The sequence below is a fragment of the Odocoileus virginianus genome, chromosome 5 (assembly GCF_023699985.2).
Source record: "Odocoileus virginianus isolate 20LAN1187 ecotype Illinois chromosome 5, Ovbor_1.2, whole genome shotgun sequence".
NCBI lineage: Eukaryota > Metazoa > Chordata > Mammalia > Artiodactyla > Cervidae > Odocoileus > Odocoileus virginianus.
This window is the reverse complement of record NC_069678.1, coordinates 67236119-67251744: the sequence shown is the minus strand read 5'-3', so window position 1 is coordinate 67251744 and position 15626 is coordinate 67236119. Positions and strand designations below refer to the sequence as shown.

The following is a 15626-nucleotide window of genomic DNA, read 5'->3' as shown; positions in this document are numbered from 1 at the left end:
TATGGTCTTACATGTAGGTCTTTAATCCATTTAAAATTTATTTTTGTGTATGGTGTTAGAGAATGTTAATTCACTATTTTACATTTACCTATTCAGTTTTTCTAGTACCACTTATTGAAGAGACTGTTTTTTCTCCATTTTATGTTCTTGCCTCCTTTGTTATAGATTAATTGGCCGTAGGTACGTGAGTTTATCTGTGGATTTTCTATTCTGTCCCATTGATCTATACCTCTGTTTTTGTGCTATTACCAAACTGTTTGATTATTGTAGCTTTTGATTACTGTATAGTCTGAGGTCAGGGAGCCTGTTTCCTCCAGCTGCATTTTTCTCTCTCAAGATTGCTTTAGCTCTTCAGGGTCTTTTGTGTTTCCATGCAAATTTTAAGATTTTTTTGTTCTAGATCTGCAAAAAATGCCATTGGTAATTTGATAGGGATCGAATTGAATCTGTAGGTTACCTTAGGTAATGTAGTCATTTTGACAATATTGATTCTTCCAATCCAAGAACATGGTATATCTTTAGATTTGTTTGTGTCAACCTAGACTGTTGGTGGGAATATAAATTGGTACAGCCACTCTAGAGAACAATATAGAGGTTAAAAACGAAAAATAGATTTGATTCACTCTTGGGCGTATATCTGAAGAAAACTAATTAGCAAAGATACTTGCACCCCAGTGTTAATTGCAGCACTACTTACAATAGCCAAGGCATGGAAGCAGCCTAAATGTCCATGAACAGATGATGGTAAGGAAGATGTGGTACATATATACAATGGAAGATACTCAGCCATAAAACGGAATGAAATAATGCTATTTGCAGCAACATGGATGCGATTAGAGATTGTTACTAAGTGAAGTCAGACAGACAGAGAAAGACATATATCATATGATATACTAATATGTGAAATCTAAAAATTGTACAAGTGAGTTTATTTATAAAACAGAAACAGACTCACAGGCTTAGCAAACAAACTTATGGTTGCCAAAGGGGAAAGATAGGGAGAGCAGATAAATTAAGATATTGAGATTAACATATGCAAACTACCATACTCTACTCAATACTCTATAGTAACCCATATGGGAAAAGACTATGAGAAAGCCTGGATGTATATGTATATGTATAACTACTTTCCTCTACACCCAGAATGAACACAACATTGTAAATCAGCTATATTCTAATGTAAAATAAAAATTAAAAAGATAAAGGAATGTTTCCCTTAAGGGGAAAAAGAAAGAACATAGATGATTCATGGGAAGAGATAAAAATACCAGCATTCACAGGAGTTTGGAAAAAACTAATTCCAACTCTTGTACATGACTTAAGCAGTTCAAGACTTCAATGGAGGGTTTAACTGCAGATGTGGTAGAATAGCAAGAGAATTCGAATTAGAAGTGGAACTTAAAGATATGACTAAATCTCATGAGAAAATGTTAATAGATGAGTTGGTTCTTATGAATGAACAAAGAAAATGGTTTCTTGAGATGGAATCTACTCTTGGCAGAGATGCTGTGAAGATTGTTGAAATGACAACAAAGAATTTAGAAATTACATAAACTTAAGTTGATGAAGCAGTAGCAGGATTTGAGAGGATAGGCTCTAGTTTTGAAAGAAGCTATACTGTGTGTAAAATGATATCAAACAGCACTGCATGCTACAGAAAAATTGTTTGTGGTAGGAAGAGTCAACTGATAATGGCAGACTTCACTGGTTTCTTATTTTAAGAAATTGCCACAGACAGCCCAGCTTTGACCAGCGCCCTCTTTGGTTTTTTCTAGCAGCCATCAGCATCAAGATATCAATAAGATCCTCTATTAGTAAAAGGATTAGCACTTACTAAAGTCTCAGATGATGGTTAGCATTTTGTTAGCAATAAAGCAATTTTTAATTCAGGTTTCTACATTGTTTTTTTAGATTTAATGCTATTGTCACTTAATTGACTAGAGTAGTTTGTAAATAGAACTTTTATATATACTGGGAAACTAAAAAATTCATGTGACTCACTTTATTGTGATTATTGCTTTATTGTCTGGAACTGAACTTATGATATCTCTGTGCTATACCTGTGCATGTGAATTCATCCCATAATGTTGAATTTTTAACAAGATAGAAGAAATTGTCATAGTTGTTCTAAGATTAATTGCAATTTCTTCTCGTTTTCTTCCTTGTAAGAAACTTAGAGATTTTCTTTAAAACATTTATAAATATTTATGTGAATATTTTCAATTATGTGTATTTGTTTTCAATGGACATATTTCTTGTGGGAAAAGTATTGTACTTGCATAAAGAATTATGTATAGTGAATCAATTTTTATGTGGTTAATTGAATGGCTGAATTACTGTGGATAAAGAATAGAGTTTTTATCAGATCTGATTTTTTTTTTAAACCATAGAACATATTCAGAATATAATGACATTGGAAGAATCTGTTCAACACGTGGTCATGACTGCTATTCAAGAGGTAAGTTATATCATAATGACATATGTATAAAAATCCTAAACCAAATTGTATAAAATTTTTCACAAAAACTTTATGGATGTATATTTCACTACTGTATAAACGTGCCCTTTGCAGTAGGTTGACTTATCTTTGACTGTTATGTCTTCCCTTCATTCTTTTCCCCCCAAATTTCTTTTATAAGGATTTCAAGCCCAATTTTAGTACCTCAGCATTTTAAAAGCTAAATTACTGTTAAGTTCCTTTAAGTAACTTTAGCTAAGCAGGATAAACAGCATTTTCCCAGATAGGAATTTTTATACCTTCTTTTTTTTCTGCCGGATAGAATAATCTTCTCTGAAATTTAAAGTGTGTGTGTGTGTGTGTGTGTGTGTGTGTGTGTGTGTGTGTCTGTATCTTATGTGCATTTTCAGAATGTTAGAACTGTGAGCAAATACAGTCATAATTATATTTCAGAGCCAGGTAGTCTGGGTTCAATCCAGTCTGGTTATCTTAAGTTATGCCATAAAGATTCAAATTTCATTTGGCACATGTTCATGTTCATTCTTAAAGTCAGACCAGAAGGCTGAGATGAAGTCAAGTGAAGAGGAGGCCTGAGGGAAAATTGAGTGAAGGGTTAGTTTGGAAGAGTCATGACTTAAAGGGAGACAGCATATAGGACTTGAAAAGTGGGTATACCCTGAGTTTGCATTGCTGGTTTGAATTCAAAACACTGCTATGCATAAATATACGTGTCTCGCATATGCAAAAGAAATTATTTTACAGGATCTTTTTTCTCATATAATTGTAGCTCCTACACTTAAAATGGCTTCTTGGATTAGGAATTTTGCCATATCACTCATTTATAGCTGTATTTTAAACGTGCCAACTCATGTTACAGAAGAATCATTCTTTAAAATTATTCAATGTGCTCAATTTTATGTAGAATTTGTATTATAATTTTTAGTACATTAGTATTTTAAATATATCTATTTACATATTTCAAGCATACTCTACTTTTTGTCTTCACTAATATAATGTTTGAACATTGAATTATTTAGCTTAAGTTGCTGTTTATTTTTTATTTGAATAATATAAGGGTCATCAAATTAAGGCAAGGAAAAATTAAACATGAAACACCTTACTGTTATTTTTACTGTGTAAAAGAACTTTTTGCTTGTAAAAAAAAAAGAATACTTTTACTGTGTAAGCCTCAGTTTATTGTACTTAATTTTATTATTTTAATCCTAGTTGATGAGTAAAGAAATCGTGAGCTCTCCCACAAATGATGCTGTTGGAGAATTAGAACAGCAGGTGAGTATTTCAGTATGTGAGGAAAATGTAACAGCGATAGAGTTCCTCTGTCAGTTATTGGGTTAACCAAAAGGTTCATTCGGGTTTTCCATAACTTCTTAATGGAAAGACCCAAACAAACTTTCTGGCAAACCCAGTACTGTCTTAAAGGCTTACATCAGAGAGCACATATAAGGTATTTTCCTCCATGAAATTTAGATAGTTTGTTCTCTTGTAAGATCTTAAATATTACTATACATTCCTTCATGAATGCAGGTAGTGTTGATTTCCACAGTTTTTAATGATAGTGTTTGAAGAATCAAGTGGCATTAAACTTTCCTGATATTTGTTAATACATATGTAGCTCATGCTATATAGTTATGTAATTAAATAGCAGACAATTTTTAAAATTCTGCTAAATTCTAATTTATCTAATAAGCAAATGTGATTTTTATCATAGTTGCTTTCCTTTAATATTGAACTCAAGGGTTCTGTACTCAAGGCTCCCTTCCCTGGTTGTTTCACACAGTTGTTTTCCATGGTGGAAAAGATACTCTCTTCCTCTGTGTAACCCAACCTGGGTTATGGTAAGAGAAGTAAGGGAAATGGTAAGAAGACGCACATGCATTTGTTAATTTTGAAACTGTTTCCAACATCAGTATATATATGTGTTGTGATAAAAGTTTATTTTTCAGTTTGTTTCAAAATATGATTTACTAAGAATTAGGACATTTTTCTATTTCAGCTTAAAAGGGCCCTAGAAGAACTTCAGGAAGCACTAGCAGAAAAAGAAGAACTGAGGCAAAGATGCCAAGAACTAGATATGCAGGTATGGATATGAGAGTAATTTCCTCTTTGAATTAATAAGCCTTTTTAAATTAATTAATTAGTAAAGTGTTTTGGAGATTGGGTTTATTTCATGGAGGGATCATTGAAAGAGTTTGGTATAGACTTGAATATTGAGGCATAAATTTTATCATTTTTCTCTTAGAGTTGAAAATTGCTGGTGTAACTACTTCATTGAGAAGATCATTCAAATTGTAGAATTTCAACTGGTTAGATAGGGCTTAATTTGTTATTCTGTAAAAATGGGAAACTAAAGTATCTCCTTTATAAGATATGAGTATTAAGTGGAGTCCTTTATGGAAATACTTAGAAGTGCTTGATCTCCAGTGAATGCAGGTGCCAAGTTTGTTTTGCTAACATGTATGTGTATATGAACACGTATATAATTCTCAGGTTCGTATGCACATACATGTTAGCAAAATAAACTTGGAATGAGAAACAGTAGTTAAAGGAGAATCGTCAGACCAGGCTTCCTGTATTCAGAACCTGATCATATTACTACTGTTGTTGTTTAATTGCTAAGTCATGTCCGACTCTTTTGCGATCCCATTAATGGTAGCCTGCCAAGCTCATCGGTCCGTGGGATTTCCTAGGCAAGAATACTGGAGTAGGTTGCCAATTTCCTTCTCCAGGGGATCTTCCTGACGCAGGGTTTGAATCCATGTCTCCTGAGTTGCAAGTAGATTTACAACTGAGCCACCAGGGAACTCCTGGTCATGTTACTAGCTAGTTATGTCTGCTTGGGCACATTGCTTAGTTTCTCTATACTTCGTTTTTCTCTTTTGAGAAATGATGTGATAATAGTATATATTTCCCTATGTGATAATGAAGATTAAGTGAATTAATATACTTGAAGCTCTTAAAAAGGGCCAGGCATATAATGGGTTATGTATGTGTTTGTGTATATTGTTATTATTAAATGAAAGTGCAAATATGAAATTATGCAATAAGTCTTGAAAAATTGTACAAAACATTAAATACACCATCATAATATGCTCCATGTGAATTGCACTTCTCATTCAAATAATGAGCTACATAAATAATTGACTCTGAAAATTATGAGGACAAGGAACAAGGCTTGTGGTAGCAATACCCTTGCTTAAATATCTAAAATTATAGGGCTGGGTAGTATTTCTAACCTTCATGGGTTTGCAAATGAGATGAGAAGTGACTTGGTCAGGGTGATTCGATGTGCAGGGCAGTGACAACCAGCACCAGAATCCAAATCTCCTAACTTCATCATTAAATATCCCTCCTCTGTGTTTGAACAAAGCCAGTGTTTATATTTGAACAAAACTAGTGTATCACTATGTTTTTCCCTTTCTTCCTTTTTAACCACATGCACAGCATCTGAAATGTTTTATTTTCAAGTAAGATTATATCCTTTTTCTAGAATACCTCATGTAAAGAGTAGAGGACTGACTCATTCAGGTGTTACCAGCCTTATGTAAGATCTCTGTACAGTTTTCTGAGAAATTCTTTTTTTAAAAAGAACACAAAATTTGGTTAAAACATTTCAGTGTTTGTTACACATGGTGAAGAGTACATGATGATCTGATTTTAGTTGAAAAGTATAGACATCCCAAGTTTTGGCATTTTAATTCCAGTATCAAAGTAGAGGCAACCCTCAACTATCTGCTACACGTGTGAAATAAATGACTACTGCATATAATCAGAACAAAAAGTAATTGATTAATTTAACAATATGAATTTCACACAGGTGTATATGATATATACCCTAATTTTATAAGAAAAAATTTTTTTGAAAAATGTTTGTTTTTAATCACATGTAACCAGACAGTAGGTTACATTACTTCATGGCAAATAGGGGAAAAGGTAGAAATAGTGACAGATTTCTTCATCTTGGGCTCTAAAATCACTGTGGATGATGACTGCAGCCATGAAATCAGAAGACAATAGTCCTCTTGGCAGGAAAGCTATGACAAACCTAGACTGTGTTGAAAAGCAGAGATGTTTCTCTGCTGAGAAGAGTCCATATAATCAAGGCTATGGTCTTCCCAGTGTTCACATACAGTAATGAGAGCTGGACTGTAAAGAAGGCAGAGCACCGAAGAATTGATGGTTTTGAACTGTGGTGCTGGAGAAGACTCCTGAAAGTCCAATGAATAGCAAGGAGATCAAACCAATCGATCTTAAGGGAAATAAACCATGAATATTCGTTGGAAGGATGCTGAAGCTCCAGTACTTTGGTCATCTGATGTGAAGAGCTGATTCATTGGAAAGGTCCCTGATGCTGGGAAAGATTGAGGGCAGGAGAAGAGGACATCAGAGGATGAGACGGCTGGATGGCATCACTGATGTAATGGACATGAACTTGGGCAAACTTCGGGAGATGGTGAGGAACGGGGAGCCCTGGTGTGCTGCAGTTCATGGTGTCACAGAGTCAGACGCAACTGGGCAACTGAAAAACAACAACAAAAAACTGGAGAGTGATATTTAAATTTGTGGGGAATTTTTTTTTAATACCCAACCAAATGAACCAAAAAAGAAAAATAGGTGGCAAAGAAATTCACCAAGGGCAGGTAAACAAGCACAAGGGCTTAACCTAATAAAGTTAATTTAAAAGCTTGGTAATCAAGGAAAGAAGCAGGCATATGATATTGATAGAGGTGCTACAGAGCAGGAACCTGCTGTTCTTTCTTCATTTCTTGCTCTTGCTGGGGAGTCAACAAAAATCTTGTGACTTCTCACAGTAATCTCAATCAGAAGGAAATTCACTCTTTGAGTTCTTCATTTTATTTGCACTAGATATGAGTGGAAATAATGGCCAAGAAGAAAGTAAGGACCTGACTCTTTCTGATATGAACAAAGGGTATAGGGCCACACACTGAATTGGGGCAGCACTGACGCCCAAAGGAATTTCTTCACGGAAATGGAATACCATTCTCACTGTGCTTGTATGAGGTATTTAAACCTCAGAAATGATAGCCTAGCCCATGTGTTATTAAAAAAGAGTGTCCACTGGCTCAGCTGCTCTTCCCTGCCCCCGCAGCTACTGCCTTCCCTCACCATTCACGAGGCTATATAGAGTGGTGGAGAAAAAACAGTCCCAGCTATAACTTAGAGGGGAAAGCATACTGGGCCATGGGGTACATTAGAGAGCATGTCCAAGAAGTCTTCAACATTGCCAGAACAAATAGGGTATCTTGACTGCCAGCAAAGCATGAACTAGATGAAAAGAGTAAAAGCATGACATCTGTGTGAACGTTACAGACTAAAAGCAGAAATAGAGAAGCATATGTAAAAGATAGTAGCCGAGCTTAGAGAGGGCTGCCCAGGTGGCTTAGTGGTAAAGACTCTGCCTGCCAGTGCAGGAGACACAGGAGGCACGGGTTTGACCCTGGGTCAGGAAGTTCTCCTGGAGAAGGGCATGGCAACCTACTCCAGTATTCTTGCGTGGAGAATCCATTGAACGGAGGAGCCTGGCAGGCTACAGTCTGTAGGGTCCCAAAGAGTTGACCATGACTGAAGCAACTTAGCACACAGGCACTCAAGCTTAGAGAGCTTTTGCTTTATGTAGTATTACAGTTTCATAAGAACACTTCAGTAGAGTAGACTAGGTGGTAGGACAGTGAAGAGAGATTTGAAAGGAAATTTCAGCTAGAAACAAATCAGTGGATAATTAACATCAAACCTCATCTGAGTTAAGCTCTCAGATTTCAGGAATAAAGGCAAAACAACTCTGTAACAGGTAGAAAAGCTAAATCACCCACAAAGATTAGAAAATCAGGCTCTCCTACAACTTTGGTGTCAGAAAATGGAAGAGTGATATCCACAAAATGCTGAAGCAGGGAAGAGCATTAACTAAAGAAGCATTAACTGAAGAAGAGCGCAGATACAAATTCATGAGCCCTTCTTGAAAAAAAACTGCTTGTTCACACAGTCCAGTTAGCAAATGTGTTTTAATCAGAATAAAAAATGCAACAACTCTGTAGTGAAAGATCTGGTGGTGAAGCACAACCCATTTAAATAAAGATCTATGTGCATTCTGTGCAAATTATGGTTATAGGCTCTGGAACAACTGAAATTCTGACCAAGTCAGGAGGAAGCCTGATTATGTGTACTTTAAAAGAAAAGAAAAAAACCCACATGAAAACTTGATGTAAGGTTTGAGAAACTCAGCTAATCTTATAGTTTTGGTCCAATGATTATGGGGCCTTTGGGCAAGTTAGGATGAGTTTATCGACATCTCTCTCCTCTGCCTTTAGTTCAGTTCAGTTCAGTCGCTCAGTCGCATCCGACTCTTTGCGACCCCATGAATCGCAGCACTCCAGGCCTCCCTGTCCATCACAAACTCCTGGAGTTTACTCAAACTCATGCCCTTTAGGTCTCCTTTAGGATGGACTGGTTGGATCTCCTTGCAGTCCAAGGGACTCTCAAGAGCCTTCTCCAACACCACAGTTCAAAAGCATCAATTTTTCAGTGCTCAGCTTTCTTTATAGTCCAACTCTCATATCTATACATGACCACTGGAAAAACCATAGATGGACCTTTGTTGGCAAAGTAATGTCTCTGCTTTTTAATATGCTATTTAGGTTGGTCATAACTTTCCTTCCAAGGAATAAGTGTCTTTTAATTTCATGGCTTCAATCACCATCTGCAGTGATTTTGGAGCCCAGAATAATAAAGTCAGCCATGCTACTCAACCATTAATCCTAATACCTGGCAGCCATCAGTAGCTCTCCTTCACTTACTGCGGTAACAGAGGCCGGTTATTCTTGCTTACAGTATGTTAGAAACATACTCCTACCCAGCATTGTCACATATACTGAGGCGGTGATCTTCAAACCTAAAGGTGTCTGCAAATTATATGTGAAACAGGACTCCAGCTATAGAAATTTATGTTTTAAGTTTTTAAATAAGCTTAGATTTTAAATAAGCTAATATGATAAAAATATTGAATCTGAGTGATGTGAGAAAAGAGCATTATTGTTTTTTTTTTAGTTTTTTGAACTTTAAGTAGCTCATAGAGAGAAAAAAACTAGAGAAACAGAAAGGGACAGAGGCAGGTACAAAGTGAACCTAAACAAAGTATCACCATAGCATCTTGTTGAGAGATATCTAGAACCACCTGTGGACATTCTAAGTCACTCATCTGGAGTGGCTCTGGAACCACTATGTGAAATACATGGTTAAGAACAAGGTTGGTTACCCACTAGATGCTGAAAACGAAGTTTGCCCTTGCTCTTCTCCCTTCTTGAGGGGATTCTTATCCAGTTTGAAGACAAGGTATTGTTTCTACTCTACCAGTCTTATAACAGCCCCTACCCTCAAGCTAATATGAGATATTCTTTTCTCGCACCACCCTCCCCCACCCCCCCAAATAGCGTAATTTCATCAAAGCACCACATTTTCTGTCCTGTAATTGTTTACATTTCTGCTGTAGGGAATCTTAAAGGGTGCAACCTCTATTCTTTTTTGTATCGCAATATAGGATTGTATTACATGACAGATAATAGTCACTAAACTGCTATATATATGACAAGGATGGATGCATGCATTGTATTTAGGAAGAGAAACTGTTTCCACTTTGTCTGGGAATGGTTTTTCAGACTCTGTGTTACTCATTTGGAGGACAGCGTTTGTAACTTGCCTACACTGTATTTAAGACTATATAATATAACTTGATTTTTTTAAAAAGATTTATTTATTTTTGGCTGCTCTAAGTCTTTGTTACTGAGCATGGGCTTTCGCTTGTTCTGGTGATCAAGAGCTACTTTTCGTTGCAGTGAGAAGGCTTCTCATTGCGGTAGGCTGTGTGGAGCACAGGCTTAGTAATTGTGGTGCTTGGGCTTAGGTGCCCCGTGGCATGTGGAATCTTCCTGGATGAGGAATCAAACCCATGACCCCTGCATTCACAGGTGATTCTTAGCCACCTGCCCACCAGGGAAGTTCCTATGACTTGATTTAATTTCCTGTTAGTAGCTCAATGTGTCAATATGTAATCCCGTTCACGTAACCAGACTGCATTGATTACACCTTTTGAAACTATAAATAGCAAACTTATGCAGTAATATGTTGTGAAAGTGAAAGTCGCTCAGTCGTGTCCAACTCTTTGCAACCCTATGGACTGACTATACGTCCATGGAATTCTCCAGACCAGAATACTGAAGTGGGTAGCCGTTCCCTTCTCCAGGGGATCTTCCCAATGCAGGGATCAAACCCAGGTCCCCTCATTGCAGGCGGATCCTTTACCAGCTGAGCCACTGGGGAGGCCCAGTAACTTACAGTGTATCTAGGTTATGGTGAGTCAGCCTTCAAACTAATCTTAGCAAAATCCCATGTGGATGTCTGGTCTTACAAAAGAAAGAAAGAAAGAGAGAAAGATAGTGCTATGTCCAACTCTTGGGATCCCACGAACTGCAGCCCGCCAGGCTCCTCTGTCCGTGGAATTCTCCAGGCAAGAATACTGGAGTGGGTGGCCATTTCCTTCTCCAGGGGATCTTCCTGACCCAGGAATTGAACCCAGGTCTCCCGCATTGCAGGCAGATGCTTTACCGACTGAGTTACTCAGGAAACATGCCTTATAAAAGGTTGCAGCCTTACTCTAAATGTTTAAAGATATTTTTAAATGAATAATGCTTGTTAACATAAATATGTAAATAAAATAAAAAATGTATCCAGTACTGGTATTGATGTCATTCTAAAGTTATATGTTTATATCCATTTTAAATCTTAAGCAAATAGTTTCAGTGTGCAGTTGGGTTCAGTTTTTTTGCTGCTGATTGACTAACCAAATAATGTGGTTATCCCCTAAAGATATGATGTGAATCTGATAATTTTCTACTATGAACCTAAAATGGTAATTTTGTGCATATTTGTGTGTATCTCAGTTTACTAGGTAACAGCATCCTGAAAATAAATTTGTACCTAAAAGGGAGACATTATTTTTTTGAAGTACATAGGTGCATAAAATTTTAGAGACTAAAAAACAGTTTCTTCTCTGACTTAAAGCAAGCATGAAGTTTGGAAGATATTCTCCTTTGTATGTATTAACTCTCTTTCCTCTGTATTAATAAAATTAATTTTGTTTCTTCTGATTCAAACCTGCTAGACCCAGAATTCCAGAGCTAGAGGAATCCTTGAGAATTCATCTAGTCTGATTGACCAGGCTAGTTAACGGCTTGGCCAGAGTTAGAGTCTAGAGCTCCACTGCAATCTCTGCTTTGCTACTGATGCCTATGCTTGTGCTTTTGGTTTTAGGTGACAGCACTTCAAGATGAAAAGAATTCACTGGTTTCTGAGAACGAGATGATGAATGAAAAACTTGACCAGTTGGATGGATCTTTTGATGATCCAAATACAATGGTTGCAAAAAAATATTTTCATGCACAGTTGCAACTAGAACAATTACAGGAAGAAAACTTCAGGTAGCATTTTTAATAGGAATCATTCTATACAGTTTTATTAAACTAGTAGCGAAAAATCATAATAGCAACAACTGATGATTAAGCATTACAACACATGTTTAGAATACTAAGTGGATGAAAATACTGTCTAGTATAAGTGGTTCCTGTCCTTGTAAGGCTAACAATACAGTTAAACAAGTGGGATACATATATAAAAAGCAAAACAATTCAAAATAATGTGTTATGAGGGCCAAACAAAGGCCATATGCAAGTCCACGAGGATTTAAAAGAATGTTTGCTGAAACCTGGGGAAGAAGAATTTTTGCATAGGAGAGGGAACTTGATAATAAGTGGAAAAAAGTATAAACCTCACCCTAAAAGGATATTTTTCATATCAACTTTTATATTTCTTCTTTTGGGAAAAAAAAGTGTACATCTAACCTTTGATAAACATTATCTTTTTGTGTGCTTACCTCTGAGCCCTGCAGTGTAAGGCCCTGATAAATAGGCGCTCCAGTTGCATTGTATGTGGTTTTTTGTTACTTTATTTTGGTATTATTTGAGACTTACTGAAAAAAGTTGCAAGAATAAGACAGGGAGCTTCTGTATATCTCTCATTCAGATTCTACATTTGTTTTACAGTTCTATTCATTTGTTTTAGCGGTCTCTTTACATAGTCACATGTGTATATATGTTTTGTTTTTTTGAACCATCTTAGAGTAAACTGGAGACATACTGCTTTACCCCTATGTACTTCAGTGTGTATTTCCTAAGAACAAAGATATTCTCTTATAAACCACAGCATAGTGATCAAAATTAGTGATTGATCTTTGAAACAAATCATCTAATCTACAGATCATATGCAAATTCTATCAGCTATCTCAGTATCCTTAAAACTTAAGTTTTTTCTTGTTTCAGAATCTAATCCAGGATCGTGCTTTGCATTTAGAAATGGATTCTTACTCAATGGACTATAATTCCATTACTACCATCATTTATTTTTATGTTAAATTGTCCCAGATTTGACCACTGAGGAGCCTTTCAATTAGCCATGTGTCTTTACTATATGTTGCTATCCTTCTTTGAGTATTTTCTTCTTTCTGGCACAACAAAATGTTCCAGACTCTAATTGTTCTTCCTCAACTCTAGAGTCAGCCATTTCTCCAGGAAGTCCTGATTCCTTTTAGTGGAGAATTCTCCACTAAAAAGAGAAATCTATGATCTAGATGAATTTTTCTGTCTAGATTTATTCTCCGCTAAAAACAAAGGTCTATGGTCTCAGTTCAGTTTAGTCACTCAGCTGTGTCTGACTCTTTGCAACCCCACTGACTGCAGCATGCTAGGCTTCCCTGTCCATAACCAACTCCCAGAGCTCATTCAAACTCATGTCCATGGAGTCGGTGATGCTATTCAACCATCTCATCCTCTGTCATCCCCCTCTCCTCCCACCTCGGTCTTTTCCAGTGAGTCAGTTCTTCACATAAGGTGGCCAAAGTATGGGAGTTTCAGCTTCAGCATCAGTCCTTCCAATGAATATTCAGGACAGATTTCCTTTAGGATGGACTGCTTGGATCTCCTTGCAGTCCAAGGAACTCTCAAGAGTTATCTCCAATGCTACAGTTCAAAAGCCTCAATTCTTAGGCGCTCAGCCTTCTTTATGGTCCAACTCTCACATCCATACATGACTACTGGAAAAACCATAGCTTTGACTAGATGGACCTTTGTTGGCAAAGTAATGTCTCTGCTTTTTAATATGCTGTCTAGGTTGATCATGGCTTTTCTTCCAAGGATGGTCTAGATGAATTTTTCTGTCATTGCTTCTGGGCCACCTTAGTGTACAGAGCTAGGAAATACACTTGTACAGGTTCATACCAGTCCATGATTGCACACATGTGTCTATGCATATATCTATCTATTTTCATAGCTACAGTTATGAACAGTGAATTCATATTATCATCTTCCATTTCAGTCCAGTGACTTCAGGGTACATTCTGATTTTCTGCATTTCCATATTGTAACTCCCTTCACCAACATTGAGAAACCTGACTTCCATTTTCCTCAGCAGTTTTATTCATTTACTCAATCCCAAAACACATTTGAAGTAAGAATTGCTAATCCATGCCTTCTATAAAAAGGTAGTGCTACAGTGCAAACTAATGCTACACTTCAGTATGTTTACAATTCTTTTTTTAAGATAGCGTTTACATACTGTAAGTTGAGTGAATAGCACTGTTTGGCATCTTTTATTAAAAGCATACATTTGTGTAACTCACATTTTTATCATTTGATAAATCATTTCTGTCACTACAGAAAGTTCCCCTATCTATGTCCCTTCCCAGATAACCCCTATGTCCCAAAGACTCTTCCAATTATTTTCCGCTATAGATGTCTTTTCTCTCATCTAGAACTTCTTAGAATTGTAACATGAATTCTTTGGTGACTGGCTTCTTTTGCTCAGCATATTTGTGAAATCTACTGATGTTGCTGAATATATCAGTTCATTTTTTTAAATTACTGAGTAGTATTCTGCTAAATGGAATTATTGCACATTGTAACACATTTTGCTTATTCATTTTCCTTTAGATGGACATTTGAGTTTCCAGATTTTGGCTAATATAAATAAAATGGATATGAACATTGGAATATAAAACTTTTGTGAACATATTTTTTCATTTCTCATTGGCAATTACATAGAGTGGCATTGCTGAGTCACACATTTTGTTTATGTTATATTTAAAAGATACCAGCAAACCATTTCCCCAAGTGGTCGTATTGTTTTGCATTCCCACCAGCAGTGCTTGCTGCTGGTTGCTCTAGTTACTCTGCCTGTTTAACATAAGTTGGCCTTATCAGTCTTCTTCTTTTTAGTTATTCCAGGGAATGGGTTAAGAGTGTTGAATTGTGGCTTTAATATGCATTTTCCTGATAACTAATGATAATGGTAAGCACCTTTTCATGTGCTTATTTGCGCTATATTTTACTATGTGAATTGTCTCTCTACACTGTTAGCCTATTTTTAAATTGGGTTGTTTGTCTTTATTACTGAGTTGTAAGAGTTTAAAAAATATATATTCTGGTTATAGAATCTTTGTCAGATATGCATGTAATAATATTTCATCCTTTCTGTAGCTTGCCACTTCATTTTTCAAATGGTATCTATCAAGAATTAAAGTTCTTAGATGAAGTCTGATTTATCAATATTTTTAAGATTAGTGCTTTTCATGTACTGTCCAAGAAATCTGTCTACTCCCTAGTCATGAAAATACTCTAGTATTTTCTTCTAGAACCTTTATAGTTTTATCTTTACAGTTAGGTCTGTGATCCATCTTGAATTGATTTTTTTTTGAAAATAGTATAATATGTGGGTGTCAGACTTTACTTTTATTTCCCTTATGCGTATCCAGTTGTTCCAGTATCATCAGGTGAAAAGATTTTTATTTTATTCCATCAAATTGCTTCGGCACCTTTGTGAAAAGTGATATAGCCATAAAATGTGGGTCATTTTCTGAACTCAGTTCCTTCCTGCTGATCAATTTGTCTGTCTTTAGCCCATAAGGCATGATCTTGATATTTATTTGTCTATTTTTGGCGATGCTGGGTCTTTGTTATTGTGTGGGCTTTCTCTAGTTGTGGAGAGTTGGCAGTACTCTCTGGTTGTGGTAGTCGTGGAGAGTGGCGGATAC

At 36.3% G+C, this 15626-nt stretch overlaps 1 protein-coding gene across 2 annotated transcripts in view; it reads left to right on the top strand.

Moving 5' to 3' along the window:
• The window catches only part of HOOK1 (hook microtubule tethering protein 1), a 62971-nt gene that overhangs the window by 18835 nt on the left and 28510 nt on the right, over window positions 1–15626 (top strand). For both annotated transcript variants that reach the window (XM_020882040.2, XM_020882043.2), the window contains exons 6-9: window positions 2391–2458; window positions 3686–3748; window positions 4473–4556; window positions 11798–11964. In XM_020882040.2, the coding sequence (XP_020737699.2) occupies window positions 2391–2458; window positions 3686–3748; window positions 4473–4556; window positions 11798–11964 (382 nt within the window). The remainder of the gene's footprint in view (window positions 1–2390; window positions 2459–3685; window positions 3749–4472; window positions 4557–11797; window positions 11965–15626) is intronic.